The 24005-nt window shown below is 29.3% G+C and overlaps 3 protein-coding genes across 5 annotated transcripts in view; 1 reads left to right on the top strand and 2 right to left on the bottom strand.

Moving 5' to 3' along the window:
* Nucleotides 1–4441: 4441 nt before the first annotated feature.
* Nucleotides 4442–11170, bottom strand: LOC111035939 (disks large 1 tumor suppressor protein). Its single transcript, XM_022317810.1, has 6 exons — nt 10153–11170; nt 9736–10025; nt 9291–9562; nt 7922–8556; nt 7321–7837; nt 4442–5862 (listed from the first exon to the last, which is right to left on the bottom strand). Exons 2-6 carry the CDS (start codon nt 9920–9922, stop codon nt 5266–5268), a joined length of 2208 nt encoding a protein of 735 aa, XP_022173502.1. The 5' UTR covers nt 9923–10025; nt 10153–11170; the 3' UTR covers nt 4442–5265.
* A 127-nt stretch (nt 11171–11297) lies between these two features.
* LOC111036014 (probable 28S ribosomal protein S6, mitochondrial) lies at nt 11298–15409 on the top strand. The gene is made up of 3 exons (XM_022317925.1): nt 11298–11457; nt 14839–15143; nt 15216–15409. The coding sequence occupies exons 1-3, from the start codon at nt 11413–11415 to the stop codon at nt 15322–15324; spliced, it is 459 nt and encodes a 152-aa protein (XP_022173617.1). The 5' UTR covers nt 11298–11412; the 3' UTR covers nt 15325–15409.
* A 275-nt stretch (nt 15410–15684) lies between these two features.
* The window catches only part of LOC111035758 (NACHT domain- and WD repeat-containing protein 1), a 203424-nt gene continuing 195103 nt past the window's right edge, over nt 15685–24005 (bottom strand). For 2 of the 3 annotated variants that reach the window (XM_022317549.1, XM_022317625.1), the window contains exons 24-25: nt 23282–23366; nt 15685–16686 (exon numbers count right to left, since the gene is read on the bottom strand). In XM_022317549.1, coding sequence (XP_022173241.1) covers nt 16676–16686; nt 23282–23366 — 96 coding nt within the window. In that variant the 3' untranslated portion in view covers nt 15685–16675. The remainder of the gene's footprint in view (nt 16687–23281; nt 23367–24005) is intronic. The other variant, XM_022317702.1, reaches the window with a different exon arrangement.

The following is a 24005-nucleotide window of genomic DNA, read 5'->3' as shown; positions in this document are numbered from 1 at the left end:
CCTCGGTTATGCCGTTGTTGCTTGTGCAAGCGTGTTGCTCCATCAGGAAAAAAAAATTATTCGAATTCGTCACCTGGCCACCCGGGTAGCAAGTTGTCGGTAGCAATAATTTGTAATTTTAATATTGTAAAATATTTAAAATATATAAGCGCCGAAAGAATAAGTAATCAAACTTACGTATAGGTACATCGACTCTTCAGGTTAAATAAAGCTGTGCTAAATCTAGAGTGCAGACACCATATTATCAAGGACCTGCTTTCTTCATCTCACTCCGAACTGGAAGGATCGAGAATCTCCACTGGCAACTACCCATTACAACGGCTAACGCAGAAAGGTCATTTTCGACAATGCGACGGTTGAAACTTATCTCAGAAATACCATGTACCATATTTTAGCTACACTACCTACTGGCGCGAGTCAATTATTTTTTCCGGAAACCCACAATATTGATTTAGTTTTAATGGGAAAACTATAACTAAATATAGAACTCTAGAAGTGTCCAGACTTGAGAGAAATTTAAAATTCAGTTTTGAAATTTACAAAAGTTTTTAAAAAAAAAATAGATACTTTAATCGTGCCTATAATTCTCTCTGGGCTCGGCATTAATGTGTCATTACTTATTAAACTATAAAATTCCATAAATATCGTGCAGTCACTGATATATTTGTTGAAAAACTGTGTGATTATAAGCTACTACAATATTAAGCGACCAGTAACCACGATTGACTATGGTAAATATTAATTGCTATTTTGAATTTTCTAAAAACTCTATCAAGGAATGAAGGAACTAAGGCCCCTCAACAAGTTTTCCATCTCCTATCGTGCTTTTCCGACATCCACATTATTGTAAATCGTACACTGTCGCGCTATCTAGCTAAGGAAATTTAGCAGATGTGATGACCAGTTCCTCACACTCACGCGTAAGAGTTCAAAATTAATTTATAGATAGCGCTGCTGTAATCGAAACAATTTAAATCTAAGTAATAATTCCGGCCAATTCCGTTATTGCGGCGTCGGGTGAGACTAAACCTCATCAAACCTCACTAAACCTTACCAAACCCAACTAAACAGTCTGTGGTTCGGAGAGTTGGTTTTTGGCTTGTGACTTAATATTATGCCATCCGAAAAATATTTCAACAGAAAAGTTAAAACATGTTAGATTATTAATTTCTGTAGATTTGTAATCGAATGTACTTTTTATCTTATAATGTCTAAAACCTAAATAGGCCAATTGCCTGGATTAAAGATTTTGGTTCTGACCAAATTCTTAATGTTTTCGTTGTAACGGTTACTATAATTACTAATTAAAAAATTGTAACAAATTTATACAATAAATTACAAATAAAATAAAGTATATTTAGCTCGTTTTCAAATTATTATTCGCTTAAGAGTATACAAATTTCAGAAATTATGAATTCTAATACTAGACCCAGAAAGCCTTCCAAATAATTGAATAAAATAAAAATTATGTTTTATTTGACTTAATTTTTGATTATTTGTAATTTATTATTAAGTAGGTAATACAAATGCCTTATTATAACGTAGCACACGATACTCATGCTTTTAAAATTACGATAAAAACCCAAAAATATTGATCTACTATGGTTCATAAATTGATGATGACTCAAATATAATGCATTGTGTAATAAAAAAAACTATTGAAGTCATATTGATCAGATTGAATGAGAGGTTTCTGTGTAATTACTATAGTATAATAGATGTAGGTATTCAATTTTAATTTAATGATAAATCATTATAAGCATACGAAAACGGAACCTAGCAGACGATACCGCAATCCTCTCTACGGCCACAGATCATACCACTGCAAGTCTCCAATTACAAACGAACATTGACATCCTCTCGGCTCTCTCAATGGTTCGTTAAATGGAAAATAAAAATTAATGAAACGAAGTCTTCCTTTATTACCTTCTCTCTTAGGCCTCATTACTGTCCTCCAGTAACAATGAATAATATTATGATCCCTCATTCAAACGAAGTAAAATATCTTGGCTTGATATTTGACAGACGACTAACATGGTCAGCTCACCTCAAGAATAAACGCAAAAAGTTGAATTCAAGACTGTACCTACTAAGGCCACTCCTACGCTCAAACCTAACATTAAACATTAAAATATTATTATTTATTATACAAAACTCTCATACAACCTTTTTGGGCATACGGGGTGGTAGTAGGGGTTCTGCCAACAAATCAAACAAGAGAACCATTCAAGCCTTCCAAAATATCTGCTGTCGTCTAATTAGGTACAGGAGCACCCGGGTATGTCTCCAATAACATTATAAACTCCGATCTCAAAATCCGCTCTGTCGACGATACAGCCACTCTATATTACAAACGCTTCCACTCTAAGCTTCAATCCAACCCCAACCAGCTCATCAAGGACCTTGCTACAACAGCACTACCCGGAAATCCAATTAAGACGACTCAAGCGGAACTGGTGCCGCGACTTAAAAATTTTATAAACTGCTTAAATGTAAATGTCATTGTAATAAATTGTAAATATTATTGTAAAGCCACTAGGTGTCTCTAATAAGAGATTTCTACCATGTTGTCATTAGTTCATAGTTTTTCTTTCTTTTCACCATAATTATTACTTATTGTACATCACTGTATAGATTGTAATATTTCAAAATAAAGTCATATTTAAAAAAAAAAAAAGTAAAGAAAAATAATTCTGAACGATGGTGATGGGTGGATCAGCATCTGTCTCTTAAGATATTTAATCTTATCTTATTTTTATTATTTTTATTATTAAATATATTTTTTTTTTTGTTTCATTTAAACAATTTTTTAAATATCACATATCATGGGTTATAAACTTATAACTAGAATGCGGAATTTTAGGTTTTCACAAAATATTATATTATTTATTGACTTTATGCAGTTCAACAGACGCGAAAAATCTGGAAGACGACTTATTCAGTACAGAATTCATAGAAAAAATGTACCGTATAAAAATAAAATTGTTCAGTCCTCAAAAAAAGTTCATTGAAAAAGTGCATGTCCTCACTTGGTTGTTAATTAAATTTTTTTATAATATTAATATTAAGAAAATACTATAGTACACATTTAATTAACCAATATATTTTGAACATATGTTTAGGGAGTACATAGTTGGTTCAGAACATGTGTTGCAAGGAATGTCACTAAGTACAGGTACTGGTGTGGTATTATGATGGTAAGTGATGTACATCAAAAGTTCACAGATGAGAGTCAAGAGTGATAGATGATCAGGGTTTTACCGTAATAATCTATAACATACAATATATAATCTATATCAGTAAAAAAAAAGCTTTTAAGGCTTTCCAACCACAAAAAGTTTGTTAAGTTTTAAAACAGACCACAGTGAAAAGTATTTGGATACTGCTGGTTTGTTGAATTAACAATCAGTGTCAAGTTAGGCCAGTATTTTATATAAAACAATAAGAATAATAATTATAATAACTTATCAGGGAATGAACATAAAATTATAACCCATGAATCATGACTTTAAGACTAGAAATTGTTCTAAGCAATTGTGTATTGGCATGAGTATTTTGTAGATTATTCAATATTTGACAATTGTTAAACATTTAGAGGTATAAAAACATATAGTGTTTTCTAAAAAATTAAATATTTATTACTTTTCTATAATATATTATGTACATAGATAAATTGTAAATTTTACTACAGCATGATTGCAAGTGTGTTTCAGTGTATTTTTTTAATCCATAATACATACAAATAAACAAATAAGATCAAATAAGAATACCATAAAATATTAGAGAATAACAATATTTGGCTATGCACTACCAATTTTAGATGTAATATTATTGATTATTATTTATTACTTATACAAATACAAATTTATACAATGTAATTTATACGGTAATTATATTTGAAAAAATTGAGAGTAACATTGAAGCACCAAAATTATAAATCCATTATGTTAATAAAAATAAATAATAATTAAATTGTATTTAAATGCTTTTATGGAGGATTTGAAGTAATTTAAATAATACTAATTAGTTATAATATTATTGAACACATGAGATTACAACACTTCACAAACACAATGAAGGAATTATTCAATAATAAATTCACAAATATTCTTCATAGAGATAGGGTTATTGTACTTTATATAAGAAAAATCCAGGTAAATAATTAAAAAGAACAGCATAAAAGGGGCAAGCTTTAAATTAATAACTTGTCCTATATGTATTAGAAATAAACTAAAACATTTAGAAATACTGTTTAATACATCATTTAACAAAATAATATTTTGTTTCTGTTTCACAATAAAAAAACAATAATACAATATAAATATATTTTTTAAATGAGATTAGTTCATAAAATACACAAAAATATATATTTGAATATGCACGATTACAATAATAAAAATATAGTTATTTGATTGCTTAAAATAAGTACAACATTGAGAAAATAATAATAATAATAATAATAATAATAATAATATTGATAATAATAATAATACATAATACATAAAATTATATTTGTTTCAACAAGTTTCATGTTGAGGTGCATTCTGTTATAAAGCACATATACATATAGTTAACATACAATAAATTAATTTGTTAATAATTCATTAGTTAATATTAATAATTAAATATTCAAATAAATAATAACTAAAAAGGCACTACTACATGTTAGACACGTGATTATTGTAACAAAATTAAGTTTGGAAAATAATACAATTGATAAGAAAAATATATGTTAAAACATGAAAAAAAGATGTTTATACTTAATAAGAAAAGAAACATTGAGCAGGAATTTGATTTAGTTCTAATTGCACAAAAAATATATATTTTTTTTACTATATATTTAAACTTAAATTTGATTAAAGGAACTTTGGCACGGCTTTTGCGTTAATGTTAAAAAAAAATGATAGATATCAACAATAATTAATTTTCAAATAGAAATTGTAACAAGTACAGAATTAAGACTAGACTACATTTCAATCATAAATTAAAATAGTTGCCAAAAAAGAGAAAAAATACGGACAAATTAAGCTAGAGGTTTTTTTACACCCATCCACCATAATATTTTTTAGAATGCTTAAGTCGTTCTACAAAATTAAATGCAGAGTTCAATAAAATTCATTAACATAATAGAAACATAACAATTAATGACAAACAAAAAACAATTGATGAAAGTACACAAAAATTGTACCCCTGATAACAAGTAAGCGTCAATTATTTCTTTTGTTATACCTAAATCTGTCTAAAATTTTACAATTATTTTATTATTTATAATTTCTCTTTAGAAGATACCCAAATGTGTCTACCAGAATTTCTTTCAATCATTGCTTTTACATTATCATACACTTCCTCATATGTGTCACCTTGTACTATACCTGTAAATTGATCACCAAATTCTTGTTCTATTTTAGCTGCCCGTTCTACATGTTTTCTTGCTTCTACTTCGCTCATACGTTTGCACATTTCCATTAATGCTTCAACGCTCTTTGGCTTGAAGAATATTGCTATAGAATGCAATCCAGCCACTTGAAGTCGTTTAATGGCATTACCACTTACATCAAGTATACAATGTTTACCCGATTCGGCTACGTGACGAACAGATGAAACAGATGTACCGTATAGGTTGCCATTGAATTGTCCAGCTTCAATAAACAAATGATTTTGGATGTCAAGGTCCATTTGTTCTCGAGATTTTACAAAATGATAATCACGACCATCAACTTCATCTGGTCTTATTTCTCGTGTTGTGTGAGGAACACAGGAACTAAAACGTTCTGGATATTCTGAAATTAGGTCATCATTGATTTTATCCTTTAATGGACCAAGTATGATGACAGGTCTTGCATAAGAGATTTGAAGCCGAACCTATAAATATAAAAGACATTAAAACCTAATATATTATAGCTACGACTAAAACAAAAAATTCAAAAAACATATATTATTACTTATGCATTCAAATTTAAAATATTTTAATTGATATTTATGAATTATGATATTCACTCCATTCAACAAGGTTGGTTTATACAATTTACTGGGTACATTATTAGATATTGTTAATTTTTACGGTTAGTCACATTATTTATTTGTTTCTGTTTTATGCAAAAAGTATAATAATTAGTGATAAAATAAATAATTGATATGTTGGAAGATCATAAAAAATTTAAATTGAACTATTACTACAATAATTATCATCTAAGTGGACTATTTTATGAAATTAATACTTCTGTAAATTTTAAAATTACTTCATCGTAAATGTTAAGTAATTATTGATAATGTTTAATAATTAATTACTAATTATTATCAATGATAATAACATATTTATTATTTATGTATCCTTTTATACTAATCATTTTTTAAACAGAAAATTTAAGCTGTCTGGTGCCAACATAATTTTTGTTAGACACAATTCAGAGTAATAAAGTCCTACTTTGTTGAACTAACATAATTTAATAATTATTATTGTTATTTTTTTTTTAGTTGATGGAAAACAATATTCTTCAAGTCTCATTGAACTCAATTCTTTGATAACTTTATATTTAATAGATCTTTAAAACTATCAACTCAATAGGTTTTATTTGTAATTTTTTTAATATGTGTATTAAAATTAGTTTTTTAATTGTATTTGTTGAAATTTCACAACTATTAATTTAGAAATGAGTAATAAATCGTGTTTAGAAGTTTTAAAAGCTAAAATAAACAATAATATGCACAAAACAATCTAAAACTTGCATATTTTTATGCAACATTTTTTTCTTCAAAATTCCAAAAAAATATAGGTATAAATATGTTTATTAATTAAAAATTATTAACATTGTTGAAATGTTAGTATATAACTATATAAAAATTGTTCTATTAAATAAATGAAAAACTGCAATAAACTTTTTACCAGTTGGCAATATTTGAACTAAAAAAATATTATCAGTACCTAAATAGTATTAATATAGCTACAATTGAAATACCTATTTGTGTAGTGATATTTTAAAATATAGAAATTATGAAATAAAAACTTCAATTTATAAAACATTAAATATACACATTTTTTTCTTAAATTGACAAAATACGCCAATTATGCAACCACGTTATATTTTTAACTTATATAGTATATTCTTTTATTATAAATAAAAATAATAATAAACTTGAACTGCTATAAACAGAGCATTTGGAAAAATATGCCACTACTATAACTTTTGAGCCACAAATATCACTATCCCCATATACTTATATATTTTCTTCTATTTTATAAAAGTTAATATCAATGATGGGAATTGCATTATTGTACACCCTTAAATTAGTTATTAAAAGTTATTAATTTTTGATACATACCACTGCTTCATAAGAAGGAGTCTCTTCAACCTTTTCACATATATTTTCTCTAGACTGCCTCTGCAATACCATATCATCAAGGCCATTTTCATATTTACCATCTTTACCTCTTCGCACCCATGGGAATCTTCTACTAAAAGTCATTGATTTTTTTTTCCTTTCTAATGTTGATAACCTATCTAAACTTTTGCTTTCATTTCCTCGAAACTTTACAGATCTATCACGGGCTTTTTGTTTACGCTCCCATCGGCGTTTGGATGGTATAATTCCAATACCTTCTTCTCGGCCAGTAGCTAAAACTTTTCGTGCCTGCCACCATTCATCATCACTTGCATTAGTCACATGAAGAATTGCACCATATTTGAACGGTAGTCCAATACTAGGTAAGCCGTCATCACTGGATGGATCATAATCAAATAGGGTACGGACAAACAATGTTTTTTTCTGAGTAGTGCGTATCAATGTGCCAGTAGAAGCAGCAAGTTGAGATTTTAATTCATGAATTTTGGCTTCAAACCTATATATAGATAAATATTACAAATTAGACAAAAATTCAAAAAATATGTAACAAAACTAAAATTTTTGTTAATTGTAGATATACCTATTATAATCTTTAGGTCGATGTTGAACTGTTAATAAAACAGTTTGTCCAGCATTTTTGAGGGCATCTGCTGCTTCTTCATGTGTTGCATTATCCAAACTAACTTCATTTACTTTTAGAATAGTGTCTCCTCTTTTTAATTGCCCAGTTTGATCGGCTGGACCACCGGCAAGAATGAATGATATAAATATACCTTCTCCGTCTTCACCGCCAACAATGTTAAATCCTAATCCCCCTGAACCTTTATGTAACACTACTGTCCTTATATCATGGTTTGGTAAGCTTTCATAACTTTTTACAGTATTTAATGTGTCTGTAGAATATGAATTTGGAATGGTATCAGTAATAATTGGCGACGGTGCAGAATCTGTGTATGTGATTGGTTCAGTTTTACCAATGACCAATACCACTTTCTCACGGGTATTTTTTAATGTCCATACGGCTTCTTCATGTGTTACATTTTCTAAATTACGATCACCAAGAAGAGTGTTTTTGACTGCAACTAGTTTATCGCCGACCAATATTCTACCATCTACTTGGGCAGCACCTCCATCCATTATTTTAGTAACAAAAATTCCGTTATCACCAGGTATGTGTTGATTGCCAATACCACCAGCAATACTGAATCCCAGTCCCTGAAAAATATAATCTTTACTATTTTATGTTACCATGTTATACAATTTAAAAATTAATTACAACACTTTAAATGAAACCATGCAATTCAACTCGGTGAAAAAATAATACATGTAAAGTGCTAACACTAAGTACCTACCCAACTAATTAGTAACAATTAAAATTAAATTTCAAGTTCTAAACAGTAACAGATAGGTAAGTATATTCAATGCAGGTCAAATGGCAGATTAGCCAACATATACTTGAAGAATTTAAAAAATATGATGAAAGTATGAAACTAGATTAATGCATAATGGTTAATGGTAAATGGAGCAAAATAAATTAGAAATATAGAGACAAATATTTAAAAATCATAGATTTTTAAATTTTTTTATTGGGACATGATTTTGTTATTTGTTCAATGTCAACATAACAGTTGTTATGGTTACAGAAGGGTGTTATTATGGAATAACCCATAAATAATTTGTATGATAAGTAAAATTATTATCAGCAGAATAAAGCTTAACAAAATGTTTGATATCATAATAACATAGAGAATGACACACTAAAATATTTGCTTTAATGTGGATATATAATTTTTTTTTAGAATTATTTATCATCAGACAAATTATTTGTTAAAAATATGTCGAAATTAAATAACACTAATTATTTGATTAAAGAAAAAAATATATTCTCATTAGCATTCCTAGTTTAATACAATTGTCTACTTCAATAAGTTAAAAATTAAGATAGGTACCTTGGTGCCTTTACTGAGTTCTATTTCTAAGACATTTGGCCCTAGAGGCAAAATGTTTTTCTTGCGTTTTACACATAATGTAACTGTGTGTCCTGCTCGTTTGAGTGCATCCACTGCGGTTGAATGAGGAACACCAACAACAGGCGTATCATTAACTTTGGTGATGATATCGTTGACACATAACCGACCGTCTCGATAGGCTGTACCGCCAGGAATTATTTTTGTAATAAATATGGACGTATCGTCGTCGGTCTGTGGATTGTCTGTACCACCTGAATGCGTGAAAAAAAAACCAAAACATAAACAAATCTGTTATTTTGTCATAAGTAGTTAACATGGAGGAGGCTGCATACCGCACAGACACAATGTTATTCATTGGGACGCAATTCACCAAACCCCGTTATTACCTACCTATTGTTAGTCAAACAAAAACTCAAAAACATACCGGCTATACTGAAGCCCAGTCCAGAGTCGCCTCTTTCCAAGGAGATCTCGTCGGAGATCCATTCGGGCTTGGCGTTGCCGTTCATCTGAGCGTCCAGACTGAACAGCGACGACACCTTTCTGATCATACCATTTGAATTGTTGATCGGTTTCTTTTTGGTGGACGCCGATCGGTTGAGTTCTTTCATAGCGTCCAGCACCCGGACATCCGTCGGGTGGCAAAGAGGGCGGGTAGAGGACCGGAGTCGGCACTGTTGCACGGGCCACACAGAGACGCTGACGTCTGACTACCTATTTTAGGAAATCCGTTTTTTTTTTTTACTATAATGTATATTTATATTTTTACGACATCGCACTCGTACACGCACACACACACACACACACACGTACACTCACTGACGAGTCACCGCCTACCTACCCTATCTTGTTATCGGACGGTACACGGACACTGAGCGTCGAGCGTGCACGTCAGTTCGCGGGCGACGTCGAGTGAAGACGATGAATGATGATGATATTAATATTTTACTCTAAATATCTTTTCGCTGGCGCTGCTACCGTTGTTGGGCGGCGGTGACGACCGCAACTGACCAGTGACCACCGCTGCAGCTGCTCAGTGCACACGACTGACACTACCGTATTTGCCGTAGACGGCAAACAGAAAACCAAGAAGACCGTTGTAGAAAAAAAAAAGCCTTATAAAATAAAAATATTATTTTAACGGCTAGTGTGATTAGGTGTTAAATTTTTTTCTTCTCTTTTCGATATTCGCCTCCAGTAGTGATTGTAGTCCAGTGGAATGTTTTAATTATCGCGAGAAAATTGTTTTATTTACGAGCAAACACACACACGCACACGCACACACAAACGCAAAGACGCACGCACGCACTACGCACATATGCACACACACACTTGAATTCCTCAACCGAACGAAAACAATTGGTAGACCAGTGGTTACCAAAACGGCCGTAAACGTACACAATACGATACGGATGCCATACGCGGCCGCCGGTCGTTGAAGCTATTGTAAAATGTTTACGTATTATTATTATTTATAATTATTATTGTTTGTTATTACAAATTACAACGTGCCCGACTGATGTATTACTGTCACGACTGTACATAATACTACGTAGTGCACATACGTAACTAAATAATAATACTTTTTAGTTGCACATTATCGTTATATTCGTGTCGATGAGGCACCGACAACGGACCTGCCCGGCGGAATTTCCACCGTTATTTTGCGCTATTTTGTCTAAAGGCGATTTTCCGTTCTCATTTTACGCTCGTGTCAGCAACATTTTACCTAATACAGCAGATTTAAAATAAAATTGCTTTATTTAGTTATTTCCTTAGATCTTTTATTAAGGTTATTTCACATTATACTTTTTTTTTTTTGTTAACCGCGTTTACATTTTTTTCCCCCTGGAACTGGAAATACTTCGAAATATGCTAGATAATCGGTTATCGGGGTGTTATCACTTATCACACTCGTGCAATAAAAAAAATGATAACATTGCACAAATGATAACGATAAATAAAAAAAAATAATATTATCATCTCTTTACAGTTCACAATTTCACATCTCACATGATATAAATTATTAGCGATTATACGCCGAAAAATTGTTGTTTTTTTTTTAAAGTTCGTTGCACGTTGTCGAATTATACTCGTAATAATGCCCAGTTATGAGTTATGTTTGCTGTTCAAAGTCTTGCCAAGGGTAACAATACTATTATATATATTTTTTATCCATGTGTACTTTAACATCGTCTAAAAAAACAGAAGTATCGATTGAAACTATTAAATAATGATCAAGCCTCTGAGGCTGTGATTCTTTTTTCGTACCTATGTCGCTATGCTATTTAGTATTTTGTATCAATAAGTCATACATACTAATAATTAATATTATGTATGGTATATGTAAGCAATACATTGAACAGTTACTTATTACTTATAAGTCTGAGATTTTCTAAAATATATTGTCTTTATATATTATTTTATTCAAAATCTTCTTTACTTTTGTATCAATATAAATCATCCAAAGTGTAGTTTCTACAAAAATCCTTTGAAGGAGCAAGTTTGCAGCTTTCAAATAGTACTTTATACATGGTTGTAAAAACGTAATAATATGTTCATCGTATGTTGAGTAGATTAGAAGAATGAATTTCAACTGTACGAGGAGATAGATAGCACAGTTTCTTATTAGTCACCTATTTTATATATAATTTAGTGTTTTACTGAAAATGAAGACATATTTATAAATTACTAAAATTTTTTTTTGTGAATAAAATGTATTGTATCTACAAACAGTAAGTTAGACGAAGTGAAGAATTAAATTTAGAGTTTATGATAAGACATTCAATAATCTAAAATAGTAGGTAATAGATAGTAGTAGATTGCCTTAAAATTATGGTTTGAAATTTATTATAAAGTCATACTATATCCCATATCAAGGATGAGTAATTCAAAGTTACTAGAAGGCCAATTTTTAGAACTTTAAAATCTAATCGACCAGAGCATAGAAAGCAAAAGTCATTTATTCTAAATGCACACATCAATCTCTTTTGAAGATAAAAAACGGATCTGCTTGTAAGTCACATTATCCTTATTAAAGTGAACCACCTTGCTTTTTAATTTCAAAAACTGCCTTATGATTATTAAATAAAGTTATTCAAGCATCTATGATTCTACAAACCACGTAATTCAATTAATAAATACAGATATACGTTAAAATATATGAAGTTATTTGAAAATGTAGCACGGGCCAGATAATAAAGGTATACCTATCCTTGTCCAATACTATATACTGTCAAACTAAATAATAGATGGCTCAATCCTTGGATATGATGGTAGGTTTCCCTGAAATACTAACCTTATGCTAACATGTCGTTTGTCATTGGTCATTACAACATAGTATTTTTTGATTAGTCGAATTTAAAAATGTATTGATGATTTTGAAGTCATAATTTCAACTGTTCATAATACTTTGTTTAAGCTCTGTGTATAACTGCATATATTATGAACCCTTTAAAATCAATAGGTGTATTATACACATTATTTTTCTTAATACTCAGTGAATAATCTTGTTTATTTAAAATTAAATTAGTAAATCAATACACTTGAAATATACATTATTTAAATGAATAAAGGTTTAGGATATAATTTTAAAACATTTGCAATTCAATTGAATGGTTTTCTAAAGATAAAAATGAATTAAAAAGTTTGAAGGTAAATATCTGTAAATATATTTTTTATTATTTTTTTTTAATATAGGTATTCCATTTTTTTAGTTATAAGTGATAACGCATATAAGTTGAATATGTAAAGTGAATTAGGAAGTTCCTCATTAGTTACTATAAAATAGAAACTATACCTTTCTTTTTTTTTACAAAATGTTATATTTATTTTTTGTATATACCTAATACAATCTGTAAATTACTATTTACTATAAGCATAATATGTGATGAATATGATAAGCCATGTAAGAAAAAAAAATCCATATGGTGACATTTTATAATTGTATTAAAATTAAATCAACAATGCAACCTTCCTATACTCTATCAAGCTAGAGCACACACTGATTCTGCACATCCCCACTTAAACCCTTCCATTAATATCAGTTCTACTATGGTTAAAATGCACAGAAAACTCGAGTTTTGTTGGGCCACGGTGTGTTCTTTTGCTTTACGTACAGAGTCTTAATTCATTATTCTATATTTTCATTATTATTTCAAATAACAACGGAAAGATAAAAGTCCATGAAGAGTCCATTAAGGTTTAATTCCATTTCAAACTAAAATATTTTCAAAATATTTTTGTACTTGAAATCAACCATTTATTATACAGTTTTAACTTTTTATGCTAGGTACTTAATCAGATAACCTTGACTTACAGTTTCTATTTTTAAGATTAATTTATACGTGTAATATTGTATCATTTTTAAAATGCATTATTAATATTATTGTATTATATTTCACAGAATGATTCACATACAATTTGATGTCTTATAATCTTATTACTTTAAGCTGAAAGCTAAAAGCAGGTTTACATTCATACTGGTGAATTCAGGTCATTCAGTTGCTTAATAACAATAAAGGCAACATTGTTTGTCAAAACATTTCTCACTTGCTATAATTTTTAATTTATTTATTGTTAATCTTTAGAAAATGATGAGCTTTTATTTTAAATTTAGTTTTGAGTACTGTCTGGCTGTCTATCAAATTACAATATTATAACTATTTTATTTGCTGGAAAACTGTTTCAAACCATTCAGACATTCAGTATTATGATGGATATTAATATATTATAGTGAATATTCATCTAAAGGCAATATTAATATTTAACTTTAATACAAACACATTGATAAATTATTCAATATAAGCTATTGATAGAGAAGCTGTATGAAACATTTATATCATTGTTATTATAAAAAAAAATTTACATAGACATAAAAAATAAATTTAAAAAACCAATAAATTATTTGCTCCATTCATGTAAAATTTAAAACTATGTATTTGTATTTAATCGTGTAAATTAATACGTCTTGAATTCTTAATTTATTTATTATATATAAATAAAATATTTGTGCAATGAATATATAGATTTTTTATAGTTAACTATGTGATAATTGTTCTGATGTATTAACAATTAAATGAAAATATATGGTTCTTATGTATTCTTACTTAACTATTTGCTTTATCTGTTTGTAATAGGTAAACTTAAAAAAAAAAATAATTTGTTTTTAAGACAATGCACTTAACAATTTTTACAAACATTTTGTATCCAATTAAAACACATATGTCAAAAACTAGCAATTGCCACATACTTAGCACCTAATGATTTAATGGAATTTATTATTTTGTAGGAAAAATATTTCAATGCATCACAATAATTATAAAAATGTAAATTCTTTTATAATTGTTATTATTAGTTTTAGATGCATAGACTTATAGTTAATAGTATTCCTCATATATTGATAATTGATAGACTAGTATATTACCATTACACATAGAAATGTATGTATAATTTTAATAACTGCAATTTTTGACAAATATGTTTTATGTTAGCAATATACTGATAAAGGAACTCTCATTATTTTCAGCCTGAAATAACACAATGTTTAAAACGAACAGCTAATAAAATCTTTGAATCTGGTGGATTTATACGGCGTATTGATAACCTAGGAACAGCAGATACTCCCTGGAAGATAAGTTCACATGATGCAATACACAAACAGGCTAGCTATTTTATCGTTGAGTTTGATGCACCCAGTTCAGCTTTGGATCCATTTAATAACTATTTATCGAGAGACATTGATATAATCAAACGTACAATATTCAAAGTTCCCGAAAATACACCTCAACCAGCTTGCACACTCCACGAAGAGCTCAAACCACCGGCATACAGGTAAATTAATTATATTAGGATAACAGATAAAATGAGTGTATTTTGGATGAACAAACTTATCTTTTTATTTAGGTCTGAGGTTAAAGAAATGATTGCCATTGGCAAGCGTAAACGTGAAAAAGAAGCAAGGAAGAAAGTACAATTCAACACTGGTTTGGATTACATGCCATTTCAAAGATAGAATGTTAATTAAATTAATATTGTAAATAAAACATAGAGGTTTTTAGTAGTTATATTAATAATATTAAAGTAATACGATTTGTGTACATTTGAAGTTTATTCTTTTATCTTGTTCACTTACAATTCAAAACAATAATAATAAGAGTAGACTAATATACAATACACAACATAAAACAAAAAATAGATGTTTTAAAAGTTTCAATATTTAAATAAATTATAAATAGCTACCATAGAAATATTAAATGTCAATGCACTATGTTCAGCAAAACCAATTATGTATTATTAGCTTTAATATTAGAGTGAATTTACCTTTTATCATACTTAAAGTTAAGAACATATTATTAGCTGTATTTGTACATTGAGTTTTTAATTTTTCACCGAAATTAGCATTTTTAAACTGTAATATTTTACATATTCATAACTTGTATAAAAACTCAAGTATTGTAAAAAAAGCTAACATACAAACACAAACAATGTTCTTAACTTACAGTTTCTTATTAAGTCAATTCACTTTAATATTAATGGTAACAATACAAGATTGGTTCTGCTGAACATAAATTCGCTATGTTGTACGTGGGTCAAAGATAAACAAATAGGTAGTGCACTGACATCCTCTTAAGACTAAAATATTGGTAAAGTATAAAATATGTAGTGAATAATTATTTTGATGAAAGTTGGAATGTACGTTAACCAAGATACCCAAATATTAATTCTGGCAGATTTGATTCAGTAAACAGTTATTGTAACAAACATAATATAAACTTGGCTAGAATTGATATGCCATTGTTTTTCTCATAGGATTGAGTCGTCCGAAAGTTAGTTGATGTTGTCACTTTAGAATTAATCGGTCATCATACATAAACCAACGATTTGTTTGGTTGATGGTAATATAATATTTTGATTTCTACAAGAGCTTAATACTTAATGTATAGTAAATCTGATTTGTTTCATTATAGTTAATGATTTACAGTCAGAATGTCTAAGATATAAACGTATGATTTTGATGCAATAATAATAATAATAATAATAATAAAAACAAATCACTTAGACGGTGATATTTTTTGTGCTCCAAATATTTTACTTAATCTAGTAATCTTCGACTAGACTACGGTCTTGAAATGACTAGGATAAAAATGTTTAACAATAGTTATACCATGCTATTTACTTAAATATTAAGGTTTATAATTATTGCACAGACTTAAGATTATGTTTCCGTAATTTTAAACATTAATATTACTAATAATAAGAAGAATGATTGAATGTTTGATCACAATTAGGTTGCAACAATGGTGAATGAAGTAGGATTTGTCTGGGGCGTGATAGGCAAATGTGCAGCGATAAACGTTGGTTCATCATATGAAATCTGAAACAAATCAAAAGTCAACAAGTGCCATCATCATAGTAATCTTTAGTTTATGGTATTTGCACAGAATATATTATCTCATACAATCTGTGCTACTTGTGTAGAAGTATACTTTTAACCATGAACCATATTAGTTCATGCTTGTAACTTATTAGGTAGGCATTTTTTATTAATATGTAATTAATATTGAAAGTAAAAAGCATTAGAATGATAACATTGATTAGGTACTTTTTGGCACTCTCGCCACTCTGAATACAGGTACTTAGTACTTAGTACTTAGTAGGTATATTGACTATTTTGGCATTACAAGTGAATAGTGAATGGCAGATGACAGATGGAATTAAGTAGAATTAAAATATAGCTGAACTTGGTTAGGTAACTCAACTTTTTCTGTGTTCCTAGAATTTACAATTATTGTATTATCTTCTCCCTCTAATAACTTGAACTTTTTGGCCAATCCCTTCAACTTTGAGTTAACAAAATCCTGTGTCCAACTTTATAATAATTAGTTAGGTACCAATATTTGCGAAATTTTTTATGTAGGTACCAAATTTATTATTGTTTTATTATTACTATTGACAGGGGCGTCATTTAAGAATTTTGCGTGGAATGCAAAACGAAATTTACCTACCAGTAGCCATAAAATACATAAAATATAATAGTAGAACTTCTTGCAAATGACTCCCCTAATTAACTACAAATTTGTTTCATTAAATCGATGGGTATATGATCAAAACCAAATCGTTTTGTGTACTTTTATCGCTAGGTATCAGTGACCTATTAAGGTAAATAATTATGTTTTTTTTTTTTTATTATGGTAGGTATCGAGGACTGGAGGAGGAACTATGGTGCCAGTACTTCTCCTGGTAAATAATTATGTATAGATACCTCACTTTAATAATATTATGTATAGATAGGTACCTATTCCATATCCGCGAATATATTTCAGCATAATATGGCATATGGTATGAGTGATTACGGATGAGTGATGAATCAATAAAGGGGTTCATTTTATAATATTCTTATTTTGTAGGTGGAATGCTTTTGCGTTGATATAGGTTTATGACCAACAGTTCAGGACTTGGGGTTCCTACCTTCATAACTGTTTTCTGTATTTTTATTCGGTTTTACATAGTAACATAATATATTTTCTTGATAAGAGATCAGGAGCATGGTGCATGTATTACAAATTACAATTTACTCCTTCATTTATGAGTATTATACCTATATAGCCTATAGGTACTATTATCAAGTATAATGTAAATCTATAACATATTAACATGCAAATGCAATATCGTACTGACTACTGAGGTAGGGATTCGAAATTCGAATATAGGTAGTAGCCATATTTGTTGGTAGGTACCTACTTTTGGACTTATACACCCACGTAGTCTGTGATTGTGTTACCAGCTTAATACCTATTACCTATATATAATTATATAAATAGGTTTATAGGTAAGTAGGTATCCGGTTTCTAATTTTCGCAAGTGAGATTATGTAGATCTTACGTAGGTATAGACTATACTAACTTAACCTACAAGCACCTAACGACTAACTGTATAAGTCATAAGTAGGTAGGGTACATCGTATAGGTATGTGGGTAAGTTCGTGAGTCGTGACGGAGTATAACGAAAAATATACGTTTTGCTCATTTAGAGAACAAAAGAATAACTTGCGATATGGATTACCTACTTAGTTACGTATATTATGTAGGTACGACGAACACTATAAATTATAATCATGTATTTTAAACGTCTATAGGTAGGTATTTGTTGGAATATTACACGTGTCAGAAGAGCGTGTCTTGTTAACTTAAAGACTAATAGAGTATGGACGCGCTTTGATTTTATTATATATGACTGTCACTTATAAAACGGTTTTATACGTGTGCAATTTAGATACCTATTACCTATCAAGAAAAACAAAACAAGACTAGACTACCAAAATAAAAAAAAAAATTGAGTACCATAATCACTGCAGTAGTGCAGTGACTCATATTTTCATCGACGATGACGGCAAGACGGTATATTATACTAGAACAAGTGCACAGTATTTGACAACGTTCGCGAAGATGTCGTATAACTTGTATATTGTCAAAAAATTGCTTCACTTCCAATTCGTTGCTGATTGTCACAATATTGAGTTGGTAGGTTACTAACATGCACCTAATTACATGTGGTTTGGTAAGTTGCTACACCCGTGACCCCTAATATCGAATATGTACCTACTCAATTCCTACTATATAGTATATGGATATAACATTCAGATACGTAGGTAAATAAATTTACCTATTTCACTAGAAAAAGATGATGACTTACAAATACCTAAAAAATTCTGATATAAAATCCGTAAAATTAAATGTATTAGATAGGTAGCTACTTTTTGTATACTTACTACCATATTATACAGGGTTATTCAAAATGATTCATCCTATTTAAAATGCCTATATTATAATGGTTACTAATAGACTTTATATCATCAAATTATATACCAATTAATAGAGGATATTCTCAAGTTTTAAAATGTCATTAATTCATTATTTTAAAATAATCTCGTACGGCGATAAGTTAGTTTCCCCAAATTTGTTGACCGGACACCACAACGCATTTTGTGTGTAGCGTTTTTCGAAGCGTGAATCGACAATAACTGTGAAACGCGATTTTCGCTGTCTTTACGGGATCGATGCACACACTACTCGGACTTCGGAGTATACGTCGATGGTACTACAAGCAGTTTGAAGAAACATTGTGTTTGTGCAAAGGAAAAATCACAGGCCGACCTAGTGTATCCGATGATTAAGTGGAACGACTAGATGTTATTCATATAACCAAAGGAGTTCACATAGAACATTGATAGGTACAGTTAATTAAACTTGACATATTTTTCTAAACCTAAAAAATAAAACTATATGAGCATCTGAAATCGAATGAATCATTTTGAATAACCCTGTATTATGACTGTAGGTAATTGGCATGGCAAGTATTAAAGCTTTTGCGGGAAGTATGGAATACTGATTATACATATACCTGGGTAAGCTGATCAGTCCAGAATAGTAAGAATGAAATTTGTTATTTCTAGGAGCTATTGATGCATATTTGTAATTTTTGTGCATAGTAGCATAATATTTTTGTATCATATAGGAACTTCCAATTTTACGTTTTTATTATTTATGTACCTAGGAATTTACACACGAGTGAGTTGTAGTTGTGCCGGAGCTTACATATTACCTACCTATTTCCGATTTTTTTTTTTGTAGGAACTTACATATCACATAAGGGTCATTTTACCTGCTATTCCTCGTGTGTGAACTGAAATTCGCCCAACGGCCAAATGTTCATGTAAGTACATAAAATATATGACAGTGATAAGTGACATCCCTATAGTAGGTCGTATACTAGAGAACCGTGTGTGCGTGTGTCAAGTGATGGGCTAAGGAACTCGGCGTCTCGGCATTATACTTTTACATGATATATACCTATTTTATACATTTATATAGGTAATAACTAATAAATATATAGGTACACTATACATATATAGTGCATAGAGTAAATTATATGAATGATTTTACAATTTTACACTGGAATTACTTTGAAACATCTGATATCTGCCGGACATATACAATATACTCTAGGTCTGTGTTTAGAAATTATGCACCTGTTTTTTAGTGGCAGGGAGGGGAGTGGATGTCCAGTGTTAAAAGTGAAAATTATAATTAATATTTCCATAAAATTACACAATTTGATTATTAAATATCATAAAACGCCAACGGCTCGTAGTGTTCCCAAGCGGTCACCCATCCAAGTACTAACTACGCCCGACGTTGCTTAACTTCAGTGATCGGACGAGAACTGGTGTATTCAACGTGGTATGGTCGTTGGCGATGATAGCGAGTTATATAACAAAATTTAAATTAATTAATAACTTGTATCTCAAATAAAGGAAAACAAATTCATTTCCAATACATCGCGTTTTTCAGATATTTATTTTTTGAAACATGTTTAACATGAATTAAGATCGGTGGTGCAATTGTGCAAAACAATTGCAAAAATCATTATTTTGGAAGTTATATTCTTCCGTAATTTGTGATTTTCTCTTTTTGAAATTTTTTAAATTAGATATGTGGGGTAGGTACTTAATACTTATTAGTATTTTTTGAATAAAATAGAACGAACTAAAGACAGAAGGACGCAGTATAAAGTTATTCGATGTTGATTACTACTACAGTAACTACTAACTTCAGAACGATAATCAAATAGGTTTATAGCCTTATAGGTATAAGGTATAACTGTATAAGTATAACGTTTAAATAAAATAAACATATTATTTGTTATTATTATTTTACAACAACGTTAGCTGAAGCCTGCCGCCCTGCCCCTGCGGTCTGTCGTCATCAGTTATCCAAGGAATTGTTCATATGAAAATAGATTTGAGAGAATATCCTAAAATAAACTTTGGAGAAATCTCCATTAAATCACAATGCGTCAACAGAAAAAACATTTTACATAATTTTAAAGTTATAATTATGTTTGCTTAATACATAAAAAAATCCATTCAAAATTTACCACCCCCAAAGTTCCTCCAGGAGCGTCTCGTACCTACTACCTATCAGTGCCATTTCGATTAATTTTACAAGACGTGCAACTGCAGAAGACAGAAGTAGATACACTTGCTTTTTTACGGTTCAATGTTATTAAATGTTTCACCCCGTGTCTCTGTCAAACACAAAGCACCTACCTAATTTACTAGGTATTCTTAATATTTGCATGCAATATAGATACGATTACTTAGAATACCTATTTTACAATAATATGTTTCTAAAAATATTGTAATGACAATGTTTAGAAATAAAAATGATAATATTATGATATAGTAAGTTCATAGCTATTTCAAATTATATGATTTTATGTATAAATAATAATGGTTGCTGATCCAAATAAAGCCGAACATATGTATTATCAAGTAAAAATTGGCAAGTGCTTCCAATCTAAAGAGTGCAAAGAATCGAAGAATAAAATATGTCCAAATGTAGGTACACTCTTCTATGTTTGGCCAAATGTAAACTCCTACAAGAATAACCTTTTTACCTGAATCATCATTAAATGTAAACTCCTACACTAATAACCTTTTAAAATTTTTACCTGAAAATCAAAGATATTGTAATCTCCTACATAGAAATTTTTCCTTTTAAAAAATAGGGTAATATTACTTAAATTTAGTCATACAACACAACGCAGACAGACAAAAACTATTTCTTAATATCAATTTATACTTAATCAAAAAGATAAATATATACGAGGAGAAATTTCACGTTTAGAGTTTATCTCTAAAGTATGCCATAAAAATATACGTAAATGATTATGACTTAGTATTGTTTTATTGAATTTTTTATTATTTTTTTCAAAAAATTTTAATTTTAAATTATATGATTTTGACTATTGTTTTATTAACATTTTTATTATATTTTTCAAAAAAAATTATATTAACTAATAGTATTGTTTCATTGAATTTTTTATCATTTTTTTTCAAAAATTATTGTTTTAAACGTATGTGATTTTGACTATTGTCTTATTATATTTTTCAAACAATTTTTGTTCTAGGATTAAATAATTATGAATATTGTATTATTAAAATTTTTATTATATTTTTCAAAAAAATTATATTAACTAATAGTATTGTTTTATTGAATTTAAACATATTTTGTTTTTGGATTAAATGATTATGACTATTATTTTATTAACACTTTTATTATATTTTAAAAATGTATTATACTATTATTATAATTTATTATATTATTATAACTATATTTTTCAAACCGTTTTTATATTATGTGTTAATATATTGCAAGACTGATATTTTTTACAGCAATACGAGCGGTATTAATTTTTTGTAGGAGTTAACACTATTTTTTGTAGGAGTTAACACTATCTTTTGTAGGAGTAAACACTATCTTTTGTAGGAGATTACACTAAATTTGTAGGAGTTTACCATTCCCCCTATGTTTGTACCATTAAAATGGTATCCCATCGGTACCTACCCGAAGTCTAATATAATTCAAATTTAATTTTCACATTTATCGCGTGGGAAGTCAGTCGTATAACAGCGCGATTCACCAAACATGCGCATCCCTTTTATCCTTTATTATGATGAATCTATTCAAAATCTGTATATTTTTTGAATTTTTAATTGTTCTTGAAGATCATATTTTCGAATGACTACTATTTAAGAAGTATCATATGCGGACATGCGGTGTTGCAGACTTATTATTTTAAAATGAGAAACATCCTATTTTTACATCTCCATTATGAAAAATGTCTGTACATCACAAGAATTTTTTTTGAATCTCATAAAAAATCGAAGTATTTTAGGATATTGTTCTCCAGTAAGTGAACTTGGAAATTCTAAAACTCAGAATTTGAATAAATGTATTAATAACGGGAAGCTTGCAGGTTGAAAGCCTTCACTTTTACATGCTTAGTAAATCATTTTCGATATGGCTTAGTAGTCAATAATACATGTATATATTTTTTATAGCGCTTGTATGTATAAAATTACATTAATATTTGTAAGTAGAGATTATAATAATATACGAATATACCATGAGTATACTGACCGTCGCTGCCATGGCTCTCTTCGTCGGCCGAATGCTGTCTGCTTGATCTCGAGTTCTGTTTCGATAAAAACTGAAAAAAAATTAGATTGGTTAGTTTGAAGATTTCTTTATGCTTATACCTCTGTATTATATATGTATGTGTGTATTATTAATTTAAACAAGCGAGAAAAATTTACCCTAAATTTCCAAAGTTTAAAGAATTTAAAAATTCTTTGAGTCAACGATTAATAAATAACGTTCACGAATGCACAATACAACACAATTTCTCTGTATCTACCACCGTTAAAATTAAACATAATCTGTTATATATCTATGTGACAAATTGACCGCTTAGAGAAGTATTGGTATCATACACAAATTTTAAATACAAAACGAACGTTATAAACAATATACCTAAACGTTTGTAAACAAAGGCAATGAAAATACTAACGAGGCAAATTAAATTTAATTGAACTGGTGCCACAACCAAACGCAATCCCATTTTTCACTTTTGAATTTCAAATAACGCCGAACATCTAGTTTTTTTTATTAAGTATAATTTATTGACAGTTATTATTTTTTGTACGAATTTGAGACGCATTTATATAATTATTGCATAATATTGTCGTACTGATATATTTCTACGTACTTGAAGTAGTAATTTATTTGGGTGAATGAACTTAGTTTTATAATGAGCACAAAAACTGCATGCTCGACCCTCTACATTTCA

Source organism: Myzus persicae, unplaced genomic scaffold (assembly GCF_001856785.1).
Source record: "Myzus persicae strain clone G006 unplaced genomic scaffold, MPER_G0061.0, whole genome shotgun sequence".
Classification (NCBI taxonomy): domain Eukaryota; kingdom Metazoa; phylum Arthropoda; class Insecta; order Hemiptera; family Aphididae; genus Myzus; species Myzus persicae.
The sequence above is the reverse complement of the archived record's forward strand: the minus strand, read 5'-3'. Positions and strand labels throughout refer to the sequence as shown.